Genomic DNA, 17,197 nt, shown 5'->3' on the forward strand with positions numbered 1-17,197 from the left:
CGTTGCCGTTCGATGGATCTACACCTAGTCGCTTGTTGACAAGCTCTTCTAGCGTCACATCCTGTACACTGGCTTTGATAGCGTCGCCACGACCTAGGCGCACAATGTTGAGTTTGCGCGACTCGCCGCTGAGGGTCTTGATGCCGTTCTTAAAACGCATGACCAACTCATCGACGGCCGCGTTACTCGGCGCGCAGACAAGCAATTTCTTCGAAGCAGCATCTGAACGTTGCTGGCCTGGAATAGCGATAGCGGTGCCGCGGTTGCGAAGACTGTCGCTGAGAATCGCTCCAACGATGGCGGTAATTGTTTTGGTCTTTCCGGAACCGGGTGGTCTGCAGTCTTGTTAGTATAGTAATTGCCGACACGCGGATGTTGGAATTACCCTTGAATCAACGTGAACGCATCATTGTCGATGGCAGACTTAATGGCCTTCGCCTGCGCCGGGTTCACGTCGTAGTTGGAAATGAGCGGCTGGATCTGGCTATCCTTGTAGGTCAAAAGCGGAGAGGGCTTCGCGCGGATGATCTCGTCACACAGATCATAGTACTGAAGACCTTTAAGCGCACCGTATTCGCGCTCTAGAGAAGTAATCGATTCGAGTTTGAAGCCGAGGATAGTGTTGTTCGGTTGCAGTGAGGTTGACAGAGGATTGCCTGGTACGACCCGGTACGAAACTTCGATGTGCTGTTGCTTCCTCTTCACGCGGAATACCCTGGCAAGACATGTGGGCTCATTCGCAGAGGGCGACTTGGTCCGCGAGAAGAGTATGATGTCTCCTTCAGAAATGAAGACTTCCTTGTTCTCAACGTGGGTCATGGTGCTACCAACTTCCTGGAACATGTCGACAGCAGCTCGCGACGTAATTCTGATCTCGAATGGCTTGGACTGGTTCTCTTCACGAGCCTTGACGAAACCTTGCCATGCCTCCAGAGTCAAAAGAGGCTCGAACGTGTTCTGGTAATCATTAGGTGTACGGAAAGTACTGAGAACCTTAGAGTACTGGTCTGGCCTAGACTTGGGCGGGAAGTCGCCTTCGTGGAAGTAGTTCCAGCCAAGGATAGTACGGTGCAGACTGCTGAGATCAGGCGCCAGACGAGCACGCATGTCTTTGGCAGAACGCTGAGCTCTCTTCTTCTTCGTCGGCATCTGAATCTTGACTTCGTTGACAATGTTCGTCTTCGGTCCAGTTTTGACCTTAGTCTTCTTGATGCCAAACAAATCCTCATCGATGTCACCGTCTGAGTCGGATGATTCATCAGAAGAATGCATCAATCCCTCTCCCTTCGCAGCTTGATCTTTGCCCAGGACACCTAAGCCTTCGAGGCCAGAGCCGGCTTCGGCGGTGAGACCTGAAGCGCCCCGGGCTGCCTTTGCCTTAGCGATCGCAGCAGCTTTCTCTTGTTCGCGCTTTAGTTTTTCGGCCTGCCGCTTGCGCTTGAACTCTTCCTGGGTATTCTTCTTGTTGTCGTTGAGAGCTTTCTGTTGCGCAGCCTTCGCTTCGGCGGCTCTCATCTGCTCACGTCGCTCCTGGAACTTACTAGACCCAGATGTCATGTTAGCCAACAACTTAGCTTTGGCATCTGCCGTAGACTGTGCCGTTCCAGGAGCCATCCATTTGCTGATAGAGGCTTGCTTGGGTGGCGCGGGCTCTTCTTCCTTCACGAGCGGGCGGCCCAGATGCTCTTCAAGCGCTTGCTGCAGCTCGGCCTGTTGCGTCTGACTCAGCTTCGCGCGGACGTCTCCTGAGAGAACGCGTTCCATGTACGAGAGCGCATCGGGGTCGATCTCGATAGACACACGATGTAGACGAACAAGAAGCTTGCTGATCAAAGTGACGGATTTACTAGACAGAAACTCGTCACGAAGTCGAAGCCATTTTGCCAGACCTTCCATCGCGTTTGCAGGCCGAGCAAGCAGCTCTTTGAGTAACGCTGTTTTTGATGTTGCCTCTTCTTCATCGCCGGTCGGTGGTTTCAGCGCAGTTGCAAAGATGCTGCATTGGTCGAACAGAACATCGGCAAATTGCATAGTGTCTCGGCAAAAGTCCATCATCATGTGTTTGTCGTAGAAACCCAAATTACTCCAGGCTTCAGTGGTGGCGAAGATCATCGTTAGTGAATCCCATAGGCTCTCCCATAGGTTCATTGTTGCTGCAGCGTCGTTGGAGTCGTATTCTCGGCCTCGCAAAATACCGTCTTGAGAGTTGCAAAGGATGTCGATAATGTCGGTACATGTCCGGATCATACTTGGTGCGGGAGCGAAGGCCTTCTTCAGCCGAACTTGTCGGACTGAGTCCGAGATGCCTCGAACAACGTGCCTATAATGAGCTCTCAAGATATGTTGTAGAGCTCCTCGGCGCTCTTCTTCCCCACTAATGACCTTCAGAAGCTCGATAGCGGAGTTGCGAGTGTCTTCCGTGGACGAAAACATTAGTGAGACGATGGCGCTTGCTGCAGGCTGTTGTCCGAACAAGGCTTGCAGTAATTTGGGGTCGAATTCTGACATTTTCTCCACAACATCGGTAACGGACTGAGAAAGTAGTCTGAAACGGTCGTTGAAGTGTCGTACCGTTTGGGGTACCTTGTCGACACCCGACTTCATCTGCAGTGTTTCGATGCCGATCAAGCCTCTCCCAGCTATCAGCAAATGCGTAGCAAGTTCTAAGCTATCGGGCCCTATTGCTCGTAGAACCGTTTTCCATAGTGGGCTTGATGGGGGCGTTTCGGTGGGCGATGGCCGCTGCGCAGAAATAAGCTGCCGCTCGATAATGAGAGACTGCGCTTCCAGCTTGAATGCATGCTCGATCACTGAGAGGGTTAGTTGCATATCCTCTTGGTTTTCCTTGTTTTGCTTGAAGGTTTTGAGGCTCGTGACGAGAGACTGTATGAAGGTCGATAGCAAATCCAGCATGCCGTTAACTGTTGGTTGGCCAACAAACTTGTCGATGGTCTTGCCTTCGCCCATCTTCCTGAAGGCGTAATCCAGTACTTTGAGGCCTTCCTTGTAGCAGTATGCTCTAGCCGCAGGGGGGTAGCGGTCGGACTGGCAGCGGCCAAGTAGCGCTTGTGCAAAAGGTCGTACAGACGGTCCAAGGTTGGATAGCTTGATAGAGTCGAGGAAGACGGGTATCCAGGCGAACGCAGCGTGAAGGTTGTCCATGTTCTGCTCATTTGCTTCCGCTGTTGCAAGGAGGAGCTGATTGAAGACAGGGCTATTAAACACCTGCTCTACCACTGTGGCAATGGAAGGGGTGACAGCATTCATGCCGTCCCAGTAGTCGATCGGTGACTTCTCCAGCAGCTGCTTCATGGTCGCAATCAGATCGAGGAAGCCCTCAGACTTCAGTGAGAGGTGATCAAGCATCAGTCGATAGAAGTCTCCATCGAGGCCCCGTAGAGAGTCCGTGATCAAGTCCCGGTCCATCTTTGCTACTATGAGCCGCATGCCGCCCCAGAAGAGCGGTACGATGGACAAGTCCAAGTTGCTCATCTGAACCTTCATCATGACACTCGTGACGTAATCCCGTACAGCCCAATCCCACTCCGACTTGAGCATGTTCCTCTTGAAAGTTGACCATGACTCCGTCGCCCACTTGTGCCGTCTGTCGACTCTGCTGAACAGGAATCTCGTCATAGCAGGCAGGTATGTCTGGACCTTTAATCGCTTTTTTGTCTGTACCATGTCGAATGGTGCGTCGAAGTGTCCCTGGAGGAGTTCCTCGTTTCGTATTAAGGCGTCGCAGCTGAGTGCTTCAAAGAAGCCGTATGTGCATTCGTTCGGTAACAGTCGGACTGAGCGCGTCTTCGGTTCGGCTTTGCTGAGTATGTCGTTGGCATCGTCCAAGCCCTTCTGTATGCGACCCAGGCATTGGTTGTCTACCACTTGTAAGAAATCACCAATGTTGTCCTCGTCGTAGGAGTCGATCAGCCGAGTTCGCCATTCGGCTCTGCTCTGGTGGAAGACCCTCACACAGACATCACAGCTCTGCATGAGGCTGTTCAGCCGGCTGACTAGCCACTCCTTGTGCGGTGCTGCCTCCTCTCCGTCGAATGCCAGTATCTCGGTCGCCTTGAGCGCGGTCCATTTCCTGTCTTCGGCGGCTTCGAGCTTAAGCTTGCGGTCGGCGAGTTCGGTGGGATCGGTTTCGGGCGGGTATGCCGCAACGTCTTCGTCGTAGTATACTGATCCGTCATCGCCGATTCGAGGGCAGAATAGATGTTGTGCTTCGGGTAGCTGTTGAAGCTCGCTGTGAGACACAAGGTTAGCCATGTCTGGCATGTGGATGTAGCTGCTGGCAACGACAGGAGGGTACGTGTAGCAATACTCCGGGCGGACCTGAAGCGATCGAGTTGATAGGGATGAGGGTTGGTAAGCATCAGTACTTACTCTATCTTCTCGAGGATTTCCGCCATGATGCCTCACCCAGGCCCTTCCTGCTTAGGACGGCGCCCCGCTCACAATCCCTCCGAGATGACGAAGCGCAGTTCAGCATTCACTGTCCTCAAAGCCTCTATGCGAGCGCAAAGGGCTACACTTGTGACTATCTAGGGGATGCTATCTATCCTGCAGGGTCCGTCGCGCCCGTTCAATGCCCGGCGCAGGTGGTTGTAGAAGGAGCGAAGGCGCGCAGGCAGTTGGGTGGTCTTATATCTGTCAAAGGAGCGTCAGTCGGAGAGCGTTTGCCGGGCTCCAAGGGGTGAGGGCGAGGTGAGGTTGCGGTGCGTTGGGCAGAAGAAAGGTACATCACAGACGTCAGTGCATCAGAGATTCCCCATGCAAACGCGACGCGGTCCACTAGCGCGGTCCACTTTCGCGTCCACGGGTCAGAATTGCCAAGCCTATTAACCTTCCTCTTTCATCTCCACAGCAACTTCAGGACGTCACGAAACTCGCATTTCTAGAGCTACCTAGGTAGGTCTATATGTGAGATTGATTCTGCAGAGTATAGTACCTCATGCCAGTATTGGGCTCTTTAGGTTAGACGCCCACCAGGCTTGCGAAGCCAGCACGATTCAAAATGTGGAATAAACCTCGTGAGGCCACATTACGGATGAGAGCCTCGCATCAAACGCAGAGAAGGCGGGGAACAAGAAGTCACGTGCATGGCATTCAATTAACGCGTGGTGATGTCCTTAGGCGTTTGAACCATATAGCCTGTAACTCTACCACCTGAGCAGATCCACAACTTGGAGCCGAACTCACACCTCCAAGAATAGAATGCGCCTTTGACTCAGACTGCGGTCTAGTTCTAGGTTGGGCTTGGTCTTTGAGATTGTACTTTGGTATACGGTATGATTGCAATAGCTTTGATGTTGTTCGCTGGCGTGTCTGGTGTGTCACCGCAGTACCGTGGTTCACACCTCCAACCCTTTCCTTCGCGGGGACCACGAAGGCGACGGCGGCATGTATTCATGAATGCAAACGCTTGAATCTCAACTTAGTGGTGAAGCTATCCGGAGGTAGCAAAAATGACCACTCATATTCCCCAGTTCAACAGGTCTTGTATACGGAATCAAGGACATGATCATTGTAAATTTTGTACTAAGGAAGCTTACAATATCTCTCAAGATCACAATAGGGTCGAGCCAGCAAGAGGCATAAGACATACCATTGCGGCCAGGGACGCGAAGGCATGGAAAAGGAATGGTGGTTGAGAGACAGGTGCACGATACACATTATTGTCATTTTCTTAAGCTCTATTTGGATTCTTCCTTGAGTCTCAAGGCTTGGTCAGAACAGTGAGATCTACAATTTGAACGCTGTCAACGAAGCCAAATACAAATACCCCAACATGGCCACGACGGAGCTGTTCAAGACATGCGCATCGAGTGAAATTTGGGATCCGCCTTGTAGTGGAGTATACACGGCTTGGTTTGGACGTTCTTCATGGATCCAGTAAGCCTGTTAGTAGATGCGGGTACTCGAATGCTTATGATCGGACCCTGTACATCAGGAATGGTGGTCTTTCTACTTATATGAGATTAACGAACTCTGGTATCTTGATCGATGTTTGACATATGATCGAGAAAGCACGGGTTGTTTCGTAGAGCAGGAACGACAGAGAAATGTCGAAGTTGTGTCGCGTTGTCTACCGTTTTCTCGACCATCAGTCGTAGAAAATTAGAATGAATCGCCGTTGTGTGATCCGAGAACTGGCAAGAAGCCACCAGGAGCATGTGACCAGATGTATATTTGAGCTAGACCCAATTCATATACTTTGATTCCATGAAGTGTACTCTGAATGCGTCGTCATCGGCAAGTGCCAGAAATATAAGCCGTTGGCATATTTAATCAAGACCCGAGTCCTACCGTCGAGGTAGAAAGAGATACACGTCGAACATACAAAAAACATCGACGATCAATCCCTATAACGTACCCTCCCTAAGAGCCGGCATTAGCTCTCCTAAATGCGGGGACCGCTCAAAGAAGTAAAGAGGCCATCTACGGGAAGACATCCGCACCCGGGAGGCGAAATGACGCGTCTAGTAGCACATGAGCGACCAACAGCCAAAATCAACGTTGAAAGAGTATTTATCTGCGGCAGATACGCAAAGACAAGAAAATGATGTGAGATAGCCCCAGGCGCTACACAATTGACATGGAGGCTAAGTGCTAGTTAGTTCCACCATGTCGACCCGACGTACAGAGGACAGCGTACAAAGCGTGAAGACTTCAGTCACACTGCATCGATGCTGTGTCCATGACCCGGCGTAGGTATCCTTCGGCGGATTTCCGCGGTGCGGTCCGTAGTTGTAACCTTGCAGTGATTTTCAAGAGCCGCTGGCCGACTAAATTGGGATCAGCCCTATGACGACAGCAGCTGTCAGTCTTGAGGCCACCTGTATCTCGCGACAGACTTTCATCTCTCCCCTACGTAAAACACACATTATCTTCTTGGTGATGTCAACATGAGAGCGATATCGGAATCGCACGACGTGTTATCAGTTACGCTCAGCGGCATCTCGAGAACATCTTCACACTCGCACAGCCTCATTCGCTCCACTGTGGCGCTCTTTGCATCTCATCAACAACCTCTTTCTAGGTACCCCAGCCCTCGAGATACTTCCGAAGGAGTAGGTGGCGTGCGCCTTTCGCATCCATCGGCTGGCTATGTGCTACATGACTGCCACTTGGTGCGACGTATTAGCCAGATGCCGCAGTCACGTAGTCATGCATTTGGAGGGTATTGCCGTGATCGTGACCGAGTGTCGTTATGACCAGTGGGTAAAGCAAACATCGAGGTAGACGGTACCAGTGTTGCATTGGCTCTGCAAAGCCTCCCGGTACATCGAGTCCGAAGGACGTACGTGGTTCCACGTACATGGTGTGATCTAGGACGGCGCGCTAGGCGGGCATGGTCGTGCGATTGCGGATGTCACATTTCCTCGAGGGTGTTCTCGAGTCTCTAGTTCAGTCCAGCCGGTACGCGACAAGAGCCTTGCTCCCAGCTCCCAGCCGTTATCGAGCCGTCATCGGTGTCGCGCACGAGCCTGGGGTCAACGTTGCACATTGCTTTTCACTGCGAAACAAACGTTGCAGTCCAGTGGAGAGAGGTAATAGGGCATCTGAGAGGAGTCAAGTGATGCGTGTGGACATTAGTTCTTGCACCGGTGAGCCAGAAACGGCAGAGAAATCGAAACAGCGGATAACGTGAGTTTTTGTAGAAATCACTTCAAGGAGTGGTTCCGCGGACACTTCAGGGTTTTGAGTTGTGGTGGCAAGCTTATTCTCCCAGAAAGGCAAGTTCGGGCGACGGAATAGGAAGCAATGCCCAGACCCGACTAAGCCCTCACGGATAGCGGCCCACGAGGCTAGCTTGGAGTGAATTAAGGTGCTGGATTGGACCGAGACTATGAGTAGAGTTATAGATCTGGTCTACACCGCGCCTGGTAAATGTGACAGGAGATGCTAGATATGTTGATCGAGAACAAACGACTGAGAATAAAGAAACCACAGACTGCGCCAATATCCACGTAAGACGTACAGTCGTCCGGAAGTGCAAGTGCATCCCCGCCAACATTGCGTGCCCACATCATATCTTCTCACTCGCTACACCGTCGCATGCGAACTCGCATGCATGCACCTGCGTCTTGGTCGTTGAGCGACACCGTGATTACTTTTGCCATTATGTGGGTATCCCTATCCAGTTACTATGCGCCTTCCGAGTAGTGACCTGCTACCAAAGTGGTAGAGTATGTGTGTATTACGTTTAACCCAGCTTCTGGTCCTGGGGGTAGTGGCCGCCAGGATGGCGGGGCATGCCTTGCTGCGCCATGGGGTACTGGTTTGATTGCTGTTGTTGTTGGAGATAGCTCTGGTAGTGCAGGGCTGCCTCGGGCGTCATGTAAGCTTGAGGCATGGGCTGGTTGTTGGGCGGCATTCCGCGTGGCTGACCAGGCGGCACTTGGGCGTGGTTGTCCTCTGGCGATTCGACAGTGTCGTTGTCGACGCCATTCGCGTCGCCGCTTGACGGCTCAGGGGCGTTGAGACAGGCCTGGGCGCGGTTAGTAATGCAATGCGACAGGCGCGTGGGTGGTTGCAGCGTACCTGGATGAGGTTCTTGCCCTCGGGCTTGGTGACTAGCGGTTGCAGCTTGGGTGTGGTGAAGGTGTAGACGAGGCCAGTCTCGGAGACGACGAGCAGCAGCACTTGCGTGCCCGTCAGGACGGACAGTTCGTAGGCCTGGGGTGGAGGTTAGCGGAGCGCTCGGTGCAGGCAACGGTTTCAAGCGACGCGGGACCAGATGCACCACACGATGCGCGCGACTGGGGCACCAACGTACCTTCTTCATGATGCCGGCTTTGCGCTTGGAGAAGGTGATGTGTCGACGCGACTTGTCCTGGATGAACTTGATCTCAATCTTTCTTCGCTCGCGGCCGGGCTTGTCATCGTCGTCGTCGTCGTCATCGGCAGCGGCGCGCGCACGCTTGACGCCGCGGTTCTCCATGCCCATGGTGCCATTGCCGTCGTCGTGGACGGACGGCGACGCGTTCTGGTCGTGCTCGGTGATTTCGCTGGCCATGGTGGTGAGTCGCGACAAAGATTGGTTACCCGCAGTGTTTGGGGGACGAAGGCCCTAAGCTGAGTTGGGCCGAGTGTGGGGAGTTGGCAGGCGTTCTTGCGTGGTTTGGGCAGACGCGCAAAATGTTACAGAAGGAACTGCAGACAGCTTGAGTTGGGTTAGACTCTTAGGACGCCCTCAATAGGAAAAGGAAGCGCGGCCTGTTAAAAGATCGGGGCTGGTCCCTTTGATGGCGCAGCAGGAATGCAAGGAAAAGGTGCGCGGGGGAGGAAACGCTTGGTCGCACTGTGCTCGGTGGAAGGCACTAAATTGCTCGGGGGCCCGTGCTGCGCCAGTGGCTGGGGGGTGCTGGTCGAAGGGCTTGGTGCCGGGGAGCGTGACCTGGCGCGGCAGGCCTCGCAGGAGACAGAAAAGATACTGGCGACGTACCTGGTAGACGGCCTGGGGGATCAGGTGCGGCGATGCTTTGTTTTGGCGCGCCGTTGGGAGCGTGCAAAAAGAGGCAGCGGTGGTCTCGTGAACCCTGAGCTTGTGGAGCTTGGCGGGCACGCAGGGACAGACGGAGTGGTGCAGGTGTGTTATAGCCCGAGAGCTGTCTGAGGAAGGAAAGGGACGAACGGTATTGGGAATGAAACGGCGGGAGTGGTCAAGTATTTCTCTCGACGGCTGCTTTGGCTGCTTTGGTGCGGGCAGGCCCTCAACTATCCACACAACTGGGGGCGGATGCGCTTGAGCGCAACCCTGGTCACAGCTCTGAGTCGGAGATCGACAATTATTGCCCTGGCCGCCAGCCTCGCTCGCCGCCGTCGCGACACGCATGAACTGGCAGATTGCAGCGCAGCGCGCCCGTCGTGCTGATACTAACTTTGACCCCTTCCCACTAGAATTTGGCCTGTCAGGTCGCTTTTGGAGATGAACAGCAGCGGCCTTTCCACATGAAAAGTCCGCCGTCCCTCTCAGGCCGAGGGCTGCGCTAGAGGCAGCTGAGCAGGCCCCGCTGTTTCGTCTCATGTTGATTGGTGGGATCCCGCCGCTAGTCCCGCTCAAGTCAGATTGACGGTCAACTGGTGAATGTCGGTTCCCACTCCTGTCCGTCTTACAGTTCACACTACGCTGGCGACAGAAGACAGTACACGCGCAGCAGACAGGCATCCGGACGAGATGCCAAACTCTGCCGCCCGCTGCTCTTGTCCATCCGCCAAACATGCACTTCATGCCTCTCCAGAGCATCCCACGACGGTGGTGCTGCGTGGGTCGTGCTGGAAGCCGCGGCTGCACCAAGCCAGCACCAGGCAAGCACCTCCCTTACGCACCTTCCCCGTTTGATCTCGCTTCGCTTGCAGCGACGGTCTAGCCTGCTCCTTCGTCCCGCACGCCTGCGCTGTTGGTGGCGGCCTGCGTGAGGCAGCAGCTGGGTACTCACCACCACCGCGCCTCGTGACTGCCAAATGCCGCGGTTCACTGCATCTCAAGTAATTCCTGATGAATGTTCCAAACTTCTCGTCGCATCCTCACGCCGCGATCCACTCGTCTGTGGCTCACCGACGTCGCAGCGCCAAAACATCGAACCATTATGCCCGTTCGCGCCCGTGATTGGCCGCCCACCATGCTCCAACACTACTGAAACCACCCACGCATCGCCGTGGTCCAACTGCGACGCGCCTGCGCAGTGCTTCTTAATGCTCAAGGCCCCCGTGTCCCCAATGCCATGCATTTTCCGCGCGAGCGCTGCTCTTGCTACCACCTTCTCTTCTCTTCGCTACTTTCTATCTAATAATTCGCGTTGATCGCTTTGATCGACGTAGTTCACGAGAGTACGCCGGACGGCTCCGCTGCGCTCGACTTCCATTCTTTGTCCAATTCTTCTTTTCTCTCCAGTCTCTTCCGTCAAATCGCACTACCGTCAAGATGCCGACCAAACTGATGATGGCCTTTGTGGGCATGGATTTCCTCTTCGCCGGATGTGGAGGACTGTTGCTGGGCTTCTCCCTCATATCTGAGCAATCGATGCGCGCCACTCCGACCGTAGACAACGTCACACAGAACCTGCTGCTCGGCCAGTGTCCATTGACAGGTACGACTTTCACGAATGGGCGATAAGGGTGGTGTTCAAGGAATCGATGTTCTGGCACTACTATGGCGGCGCATCGTCCCACGCATCGCCTGTGAACATGCAGTCTCAAGAAACATCAACTAACACCTTCTCCAGCTGGCGTCGTCAATGCCATCTTCGTTTTCGTCACATTCCTGCTGTCTCTCCCTGCACTCTTCCTTCCAACAAACCGAGGCTGGCTTCGTACTCAGGGCTGGCTAGTCGTCATCTGTGCAACATTCACACTCGGACTCGGTATTGCCATCTGGGTGGAAACTCTGCAAACCCGCACCAACCTCAGTGTACTTTGGGGCCGTGAGTCGCCGCTTATTCAGAGTCTCCTGCAGCAAAAGGTGAGTCCTCCATGACTGGCGTCAGCACTAGAAGCGCATTTTCCGCACGTCCACGCCGGTGTGCACACAAGCTGACGAGGAACAGTTTGACTGCTGCGGCTACGTGAACTCGACCACCCCTCCATTCGTCCAGGACAGCACATGCCAAAACACCCTGGTCGCCGCTCAGAAGGGAGGATGCATCGGCAAGTTCTCCTCATTCGCCAACACGTACCTGGACCGCGTTTTCACTGCCGCCTTTGGCATCGTCGGCGTGGACATGATCCTCGTACTCTGCGTTGCCATGGTCCTCAAGTACCGCATGGAGCAGGAGCGCTACAGACACATTGACGAGAAGAACGGACTTGGTGGGATATAGTCGGTTGGATGATTTGAAAATAAAAAAAGAAGGGGTTTTTGGAAGAGCCAGGAGCGAAGCCAACGAACGTACATGTCCAATCGAACGACTCTTTCTTTCCCTCCATAGTCTACAGCTGGTGATGTGGAAGTAATGACGGGGACTCAGCAGCGCTGATACTCCCTACGACTGGCTTTGTTGGTTTCATTCAGCTTTGCATCGCTTCTGCACTTAGCGTTCTTTGTGTATATAGATCTGGATACCACGCGTTAATTTAGATTCGCGACCCGCATGGAAATAGTATATGAGTCTCATCGACATCACAAGTTGACATAGTCATGACAATCCTTGGGTTCTCCCGTCTCCAGCCCACCAACTCACGACCTAAAACACAACCCCCAAACACACCAAATACCAAAACAGATCAAGCCTCCCCAAGCCCTCACTACAGCTGTCACTGTCACATTCTTCGCCCGCACGCCGCGGTCAAAGGCCGCTAATCCGCATTCTCATCGAGTGCAGCAGTGCATTTACTTTTACAAGGACCATCCCGCAAAGCCGCCAAACCGTTCATCGGCAAACGGCATCTAGTTCAAACGCGGAAACTGCTATCCGAAATAACAAGAACTGTTACCGAGACCAAGGATACCTGCATGCATGTGGTGGCAGAACGGGGCTAGCTGTATGTTTTACCACCGGGATTATTTCAGGTGGAGTTTGTATGGGGATGGCCCTGCGATGGGATGGGTCACGGGTTGTGGGCTTCGGCATGTAGGCTCGATATGCGCGACATTTTCGGTCGCTTTGTTAGGGCTAGAAGAGGCGCGTGGATCGGACAGGAACTGTCTACGTGTGCTCGAGGCAGATGAAATCTGGTTCCTTCGTACTATCCCAAACACTCGCGCTCTTTTGAGATGCGCGAAATCTAGAGGTCCCCGTTCCCTTTCTTCGCTTCGCACCCTGGCCGAGGCCGTTCCCAGCTTTCCACGGTACGCAACCTGCTAGCTTGCACATGTTCCGTCAGTGGACCATCACACCGCCTCAGATAGCGAGTCAGCATTCTGCATGCGCCACAGCTCTCTCTCATCGTGCATCTGGAAGGACTTGTTTCCCATGTCGCCAGGTGCATCTGCCATTCGTGAAGCGTACCCGTGCCGCCCGCCTGCCTTGCAATCCATCTGTACGAGTACCTCTGCACACGTGTTCTTAATGAGCAAGACCTGCGGGTCCTCTCAGCCAAGAACCCGCCTCACGCACGCACGTACAGTAGTTAGATGAGTAAGCCGCCTCGCCGCCCCGCCATGCAATGTGACAGGAGGAGATGAATCTCTTCTTGTGGGCCGCGACCGAGCATCCTCACGGACACAGCTGCGCGCATGATTTTTCTCTCCTGTCTAGACCCTTTGGCTAAGACGCTAGTTTTCGAAGGATTGCAGTAGGTGAAATTGCATGGTTTTTTGCATTGGGTAGTCTGCGAAGACGACGGACGCGCTGCAATGGGACACGCCGGTTTGGCTTCTCCTGTAGATCGCCCCCTGAAGTTCCAAGATTGTCGCGCGGAGAAAAGCGCCAAGTGCTGTGCCAATGGTGATGCGAACTTCGCTTTCACGGATACGTTACAGAACTATAGGATCGCGCGCAGTGTCGTATGACACTTTCTAATATCATCTTGAACTATCGTTGCATTTCTGTGTTGATAGATCATCTCATATTGATTCTCAATAATTTCCAATGGAAGTTCGTCAAGATGCGAAGAGTGGTATCGTCTCTGCAACTCAGTAATTTCCACGAGAGGTAAATTGGCACGGTATTGTCTATTGAGGCTGATAGCTTGTCAATGCGAGTGTCGTTGCATGATTTGAACTTGTCTCCGCAGCAACATTTATACAGGACCATTCAGGCTTTCGAGGCATCGGCGAGTGATACCGCTACATCGTCCTCTTCGTCGAAGATAGACTTCTTCGGCGCGTCTTTGCTCGTGCTTTTGAAGAACCTTCTAAGATTTGGCTGTGCGTGTTCGTCTTCATCACCAAAGACGTTATAGACCTTCTTTCCGCCTATCCGCACAGCGTGCTCTAGTCGTGCGCGCAGTCTTTCTATAGAATCTTTGGCGTCCATGATGGTAAGATCCACTGCAGCGCCAGCCTCGACAATGGAGTTGCTGAGTAGCTGGAACTGCCGAGCAAGCGCATCCACCTCATTGTTGAAATCTTTGACCTCAGATGACGCCGGTACCGGAGCTCTGACTGGAGACGAGCCGGTTTCCGACGTTATTGGGCTTGATAGGGGTTGGTACGGGACGTTCAATAAGCCAGGCCCGATGGCAATGTCGAGCAGAGTTAAACGTGCGGTAAGGTGCTCGTAGTCGGTGTCCTTGTCTATTTGGAAGTTCGAAGACTTGTCCAGGTATTGGTGAATTATGTTAGGCAGCTCGGGATCTGAGAGTTCCACGTCGACTGGTACTGGGTAGACTAAGAACGCGAGAGCCAGGTGGCGTTGCAGATATGCCGTTAATGGTGAAGTTGCGGGGAAAGAACACACTAAGTTCCTTTGAAGCAGAGTATGCGTTACTTTTTCGAGTAGTTCAGAGATGATATCGCTAAGCTGTGAGGAGATTAGAGCCTGGGTATTATGTTGCAGTGGAGGACTTCCTACGGTGGAGGTCATTTTGTGATTATCAAGGTTGCATATGAGAGCTTCCATAGCGTCCTGGATGATGTGTAATATGTGAGCATCTGCAATAACTCGGTCATCCAGACACACGTGGCAAAGAATAGAGATCGCACGCCTTCGAGCTTTCGAACGTAGCCTACCAGAGTCAGCAAAGTACCGTACATGTAAATGGTCCACCTACACTGGCGCTGCTTGTTGAAGCAGTCTGGCGACAGAGACCAGTGACGGAGGAAGTAAGACTTTAGTTTCGGTTCGTGGTACTGAAGTTGGGACTAGCTCAGTCTGCGCCTTGAATTGAGTTGTATTGGCCCCCATTGCCCCGAATAAAGAATCTAGCCTGTCGTTATCAAGCAGCGTGCGGAGGTGTTTGTTGTGAGGTTCTGATTCCAAGATTTCAATGTATCTGCAACTCATTGCCTCATTCCGGCTTTGGGAAACTACAGTTCTTAGCAGAAACATTTTATCAAGTTCGCGTAATACGCACTACATTCAATCATCCAGGAAGCTAGTTCTTCGGGCAGTTGTTGCATTCGAAAGATTTGTTGTGCAAAGCCGGTCATGAAAGCCTGGTCCCTGGCGTGGGAGTCTTAACGATGTTAGCAATAGACCCAGCCTATCGTCATTGTAACAATCCCACCTTTGAAAATCGAGGCCCATCCATGCTTAGGCAGGCTGCTGAGGGGGAATTTGGGCTGCGCTTGTATTGAGTCCGAGTGATCTTGGAAGAAATGGTAGACGCTCTCCATCTGTGTGGCATTCGTTCTCTGCATGGCCTGAAGGAGGCGGTGCGCTTTCTCTGGGTCGTCATCATCGTCTACAGCTTGGCCAAGTAGTTCCTCGTTGAGCGCCAGGGTAGTATCTGCGTGTTCTTCAAGGGACTGGTCCAAAAGCGCGCTGTGCTCCTTGATCTGCCGCTCTGTCTCGAGATTCTTGTGGGCCGTCTTTACAAGTACATCAAACTTGTTCTTGTTATCCTTGGCCTTCTTGGCCGGCTTTTGTAGGCCGTTCTCTTGGTCTTCGGACATGCGCTTAGAACGTGTGGTGGTGGTCGTGACGATTGTCTTGACTTTGGGGGTGGGTAGACCAAAGTCAAGGTCAGGTAGAGAATCATCGTCCGAGTCGAGGACCACCTGCTGGCCATTGGATGTGGTGCGCTTGCTTGCGCCCGAGTTTGCAGATGTTTGTGAGGGGTTGAAGGGCGGCGCATCGGCACTCGCAGCTCTCATTGTAGACGGCGCGCTGGACACAGGTGTGTTTGACGAGGAAAGCGGGGTATGGACGGCATGTGAATTTGCGTCCTGTGCCACTCCAGACGGATTTGGCGGGTTTGACTGACGGGTAGGCGCATTGTTTGCATCTGCAGTGGGGGTGCGGTTAGCCTGGGGCAGCAATACTGGTGGGCAGCGTGTACTTCTCTGAGGCAGCGTGGTTTGCGGGCTAGCGGCAGGCGGAGGGGTTCTGGAAACGGGCGAGAAGAAGTCTCGGATGCTTTTCTTTTGGGGTTTCATGGCGGAGAATAACAGAGGGGTGGTGGTGTAGACGGGTGGGGTGCCTGGTGGTGTAACGTCGTGACGCGTGAGGCGCCCAGAGGCCGGGAATAATTCCACAGTTCACAGCACGCTGTCACGTGCCAGGTCGACGAACAGCCCTGAATTGACCCGGGGCTAAGCATCTGGGCGCATTCCACCGTGGACGCCTCGCTGCCTCGCGCAGGGCGTGCAGGCGGGCTAGATTCTTTGCCATTGACGACATGCATCGGAATCCGCATTGGCCGGCATCCGAATGTCGCTGGACGGAGGTCCATTTTCACCTGCGGAAAGTAGCTCGCATCCGAGCGGTGCCGCCCTCACAGAGTGGTGACGTCTGTTTCAACGGTTTCGCATTGCTCTCGCTGCGCTGGGCAGTATCAGATCTGAGGTTCAAAGGCGTACACCGTTAGAGGTGTTATATTAAGCACATGGATGCGGCTCTAGACGCTTCATTAATCCGAGTGCCAGCTGTGAAAAGTGAGTTGTACGAAGCACGGAACTGAGGATCTCCCGGCTACGCCATGCACGGCGGAGTCGAGGGACTGAGGGCTGAGATGATGCTCCACTCGACCTGCTTAGAAGGGCTGCTGGCGGTGGCCCGCGGAAGCTCCGCTGCGATTAGTCCATGAACTGGCACTGGCAAGCCCAAGTGCTGACTGCTGACATGCTGGGGCCATGCGTTGCAGAGGATGTGTTCTCTTCCCTCTGAGGCACTGTTGCCGAGCTTTGAGATGGAGATGTGCACTGTGTCTACTGCCTCTGTGCTGGAGCGGCCAGGCCACGCGTCGCCAACGCGCGCGACAGAAATAAATGCTCCTGTGTTGGTGCGTTTAATGATCAGATCGCAGTGCGGGTCCTCCAAGAGCAACTAGGCTCGCATCTTGTTAAGACCGTAGCGGCCGGCCGAGGGAGTGCGAGGCGTGTGCTTCCCGCGCCGATGCTTCTGTAAGCACATGGCAAGCATCGCATCCATCCATTCATCACTGTCAGGGTCTGTCCAAGTACCTGCCGCTCCGCTGTTTCCCCTCGTGCTGCTGGGCCTCATCGTGTACTGACGACACTGCACCGCCTAATTCATCGCCCGTCGCATCGCCTGCCTGCCTGTCGCTCCGCCTCTGCGTGCAAGTTCGTCCGGCATCTTTTAATATCCGACTACACGGGCGCCCATCTGTTCTCACCCTCCGCGAC

At 53.7% G+C, this 17,197-nt stretch overlaps 3 protein-coding genes across 3 annotated transcripts; 1 reads left to right on the plus strand and 2 right to left on the minus strand.

Annotated features, from left to right (window-relative positions):
• Positions 1–8,212: 8,212 nt before the first annotated feature.
• On the minus strand, positions 8,213–9,025 carry J4E88_006079 (uncharacterized protein; the record flags this gene model as incomplete). The annotated part of the gene is made up of 3 exons (XM_049399709.1): positions 8,213–8,497; positions 8,551–8,685; positions 8,786–9,025. The coding sequence occupies 3 exons, from the start codon at positions 9,023–9,025 to the stop codon at positions 8,213–8,215; spliced, it is 660 nt and encodes a 219-aa protein (XP_049254722.1).
• A 1,908-nt stretch (positions 9,026–10,933) lies between these two features.
• Positions 10,934–11,828, plus strand: J4E88_006080 (uncharacterized protein; the record flags this gene model as incomplete). Its single annotated transcript, XM_049399710.1, has 3 exons — positions 10,934–11,099; positions 11,235–11,470; positions 11,556–11,828. The coding sequence occupies 3 exons, from the start codon at positions 10,934–10,936 to the stop codon at positions 11,826–11,828; spliced, it is 675 nt and encodes a 224-aa protein (XP_049254723.1).
• Positions 11,829–13,703: 1,875 nt separating this feature from the next.
• J4E88_006081 (uncharacterized protein) lies at positions 13,704–15,706 on the minus strand (the record flags this gene model as incomplete). The annotated part of the gene is made up of 2 exons (XM_049399711.1): positions 13,704–14,278; positions 15,118–15,706. The coding sequence occupies 2 exons, from the start codon at positions 15,704–15,706 to the stop codon at positions 13,704–13,706; spliced, it is 1,164 nt and encodes a 387-aa protein (XP_049254724.1).
• Positions 15,707–17,197: the final 1,491 nt, after the last annotated feature.

This window comes from Alternaria novae-zelandiae, assembly GCF_023758075.1.
Source record: "Alternaria novae-zelandiae strain BMP 2774 chromosome Unknown scaffold_11, whole genome shotgun sequence".
Classification (NCBI taxonomy): Eukaryota; Fungi; Ascomycota; class Dothideomycetes; order Pleosporales; family Pleosporaceae; genus Alternaria; species Alternaria novae-zelandiae.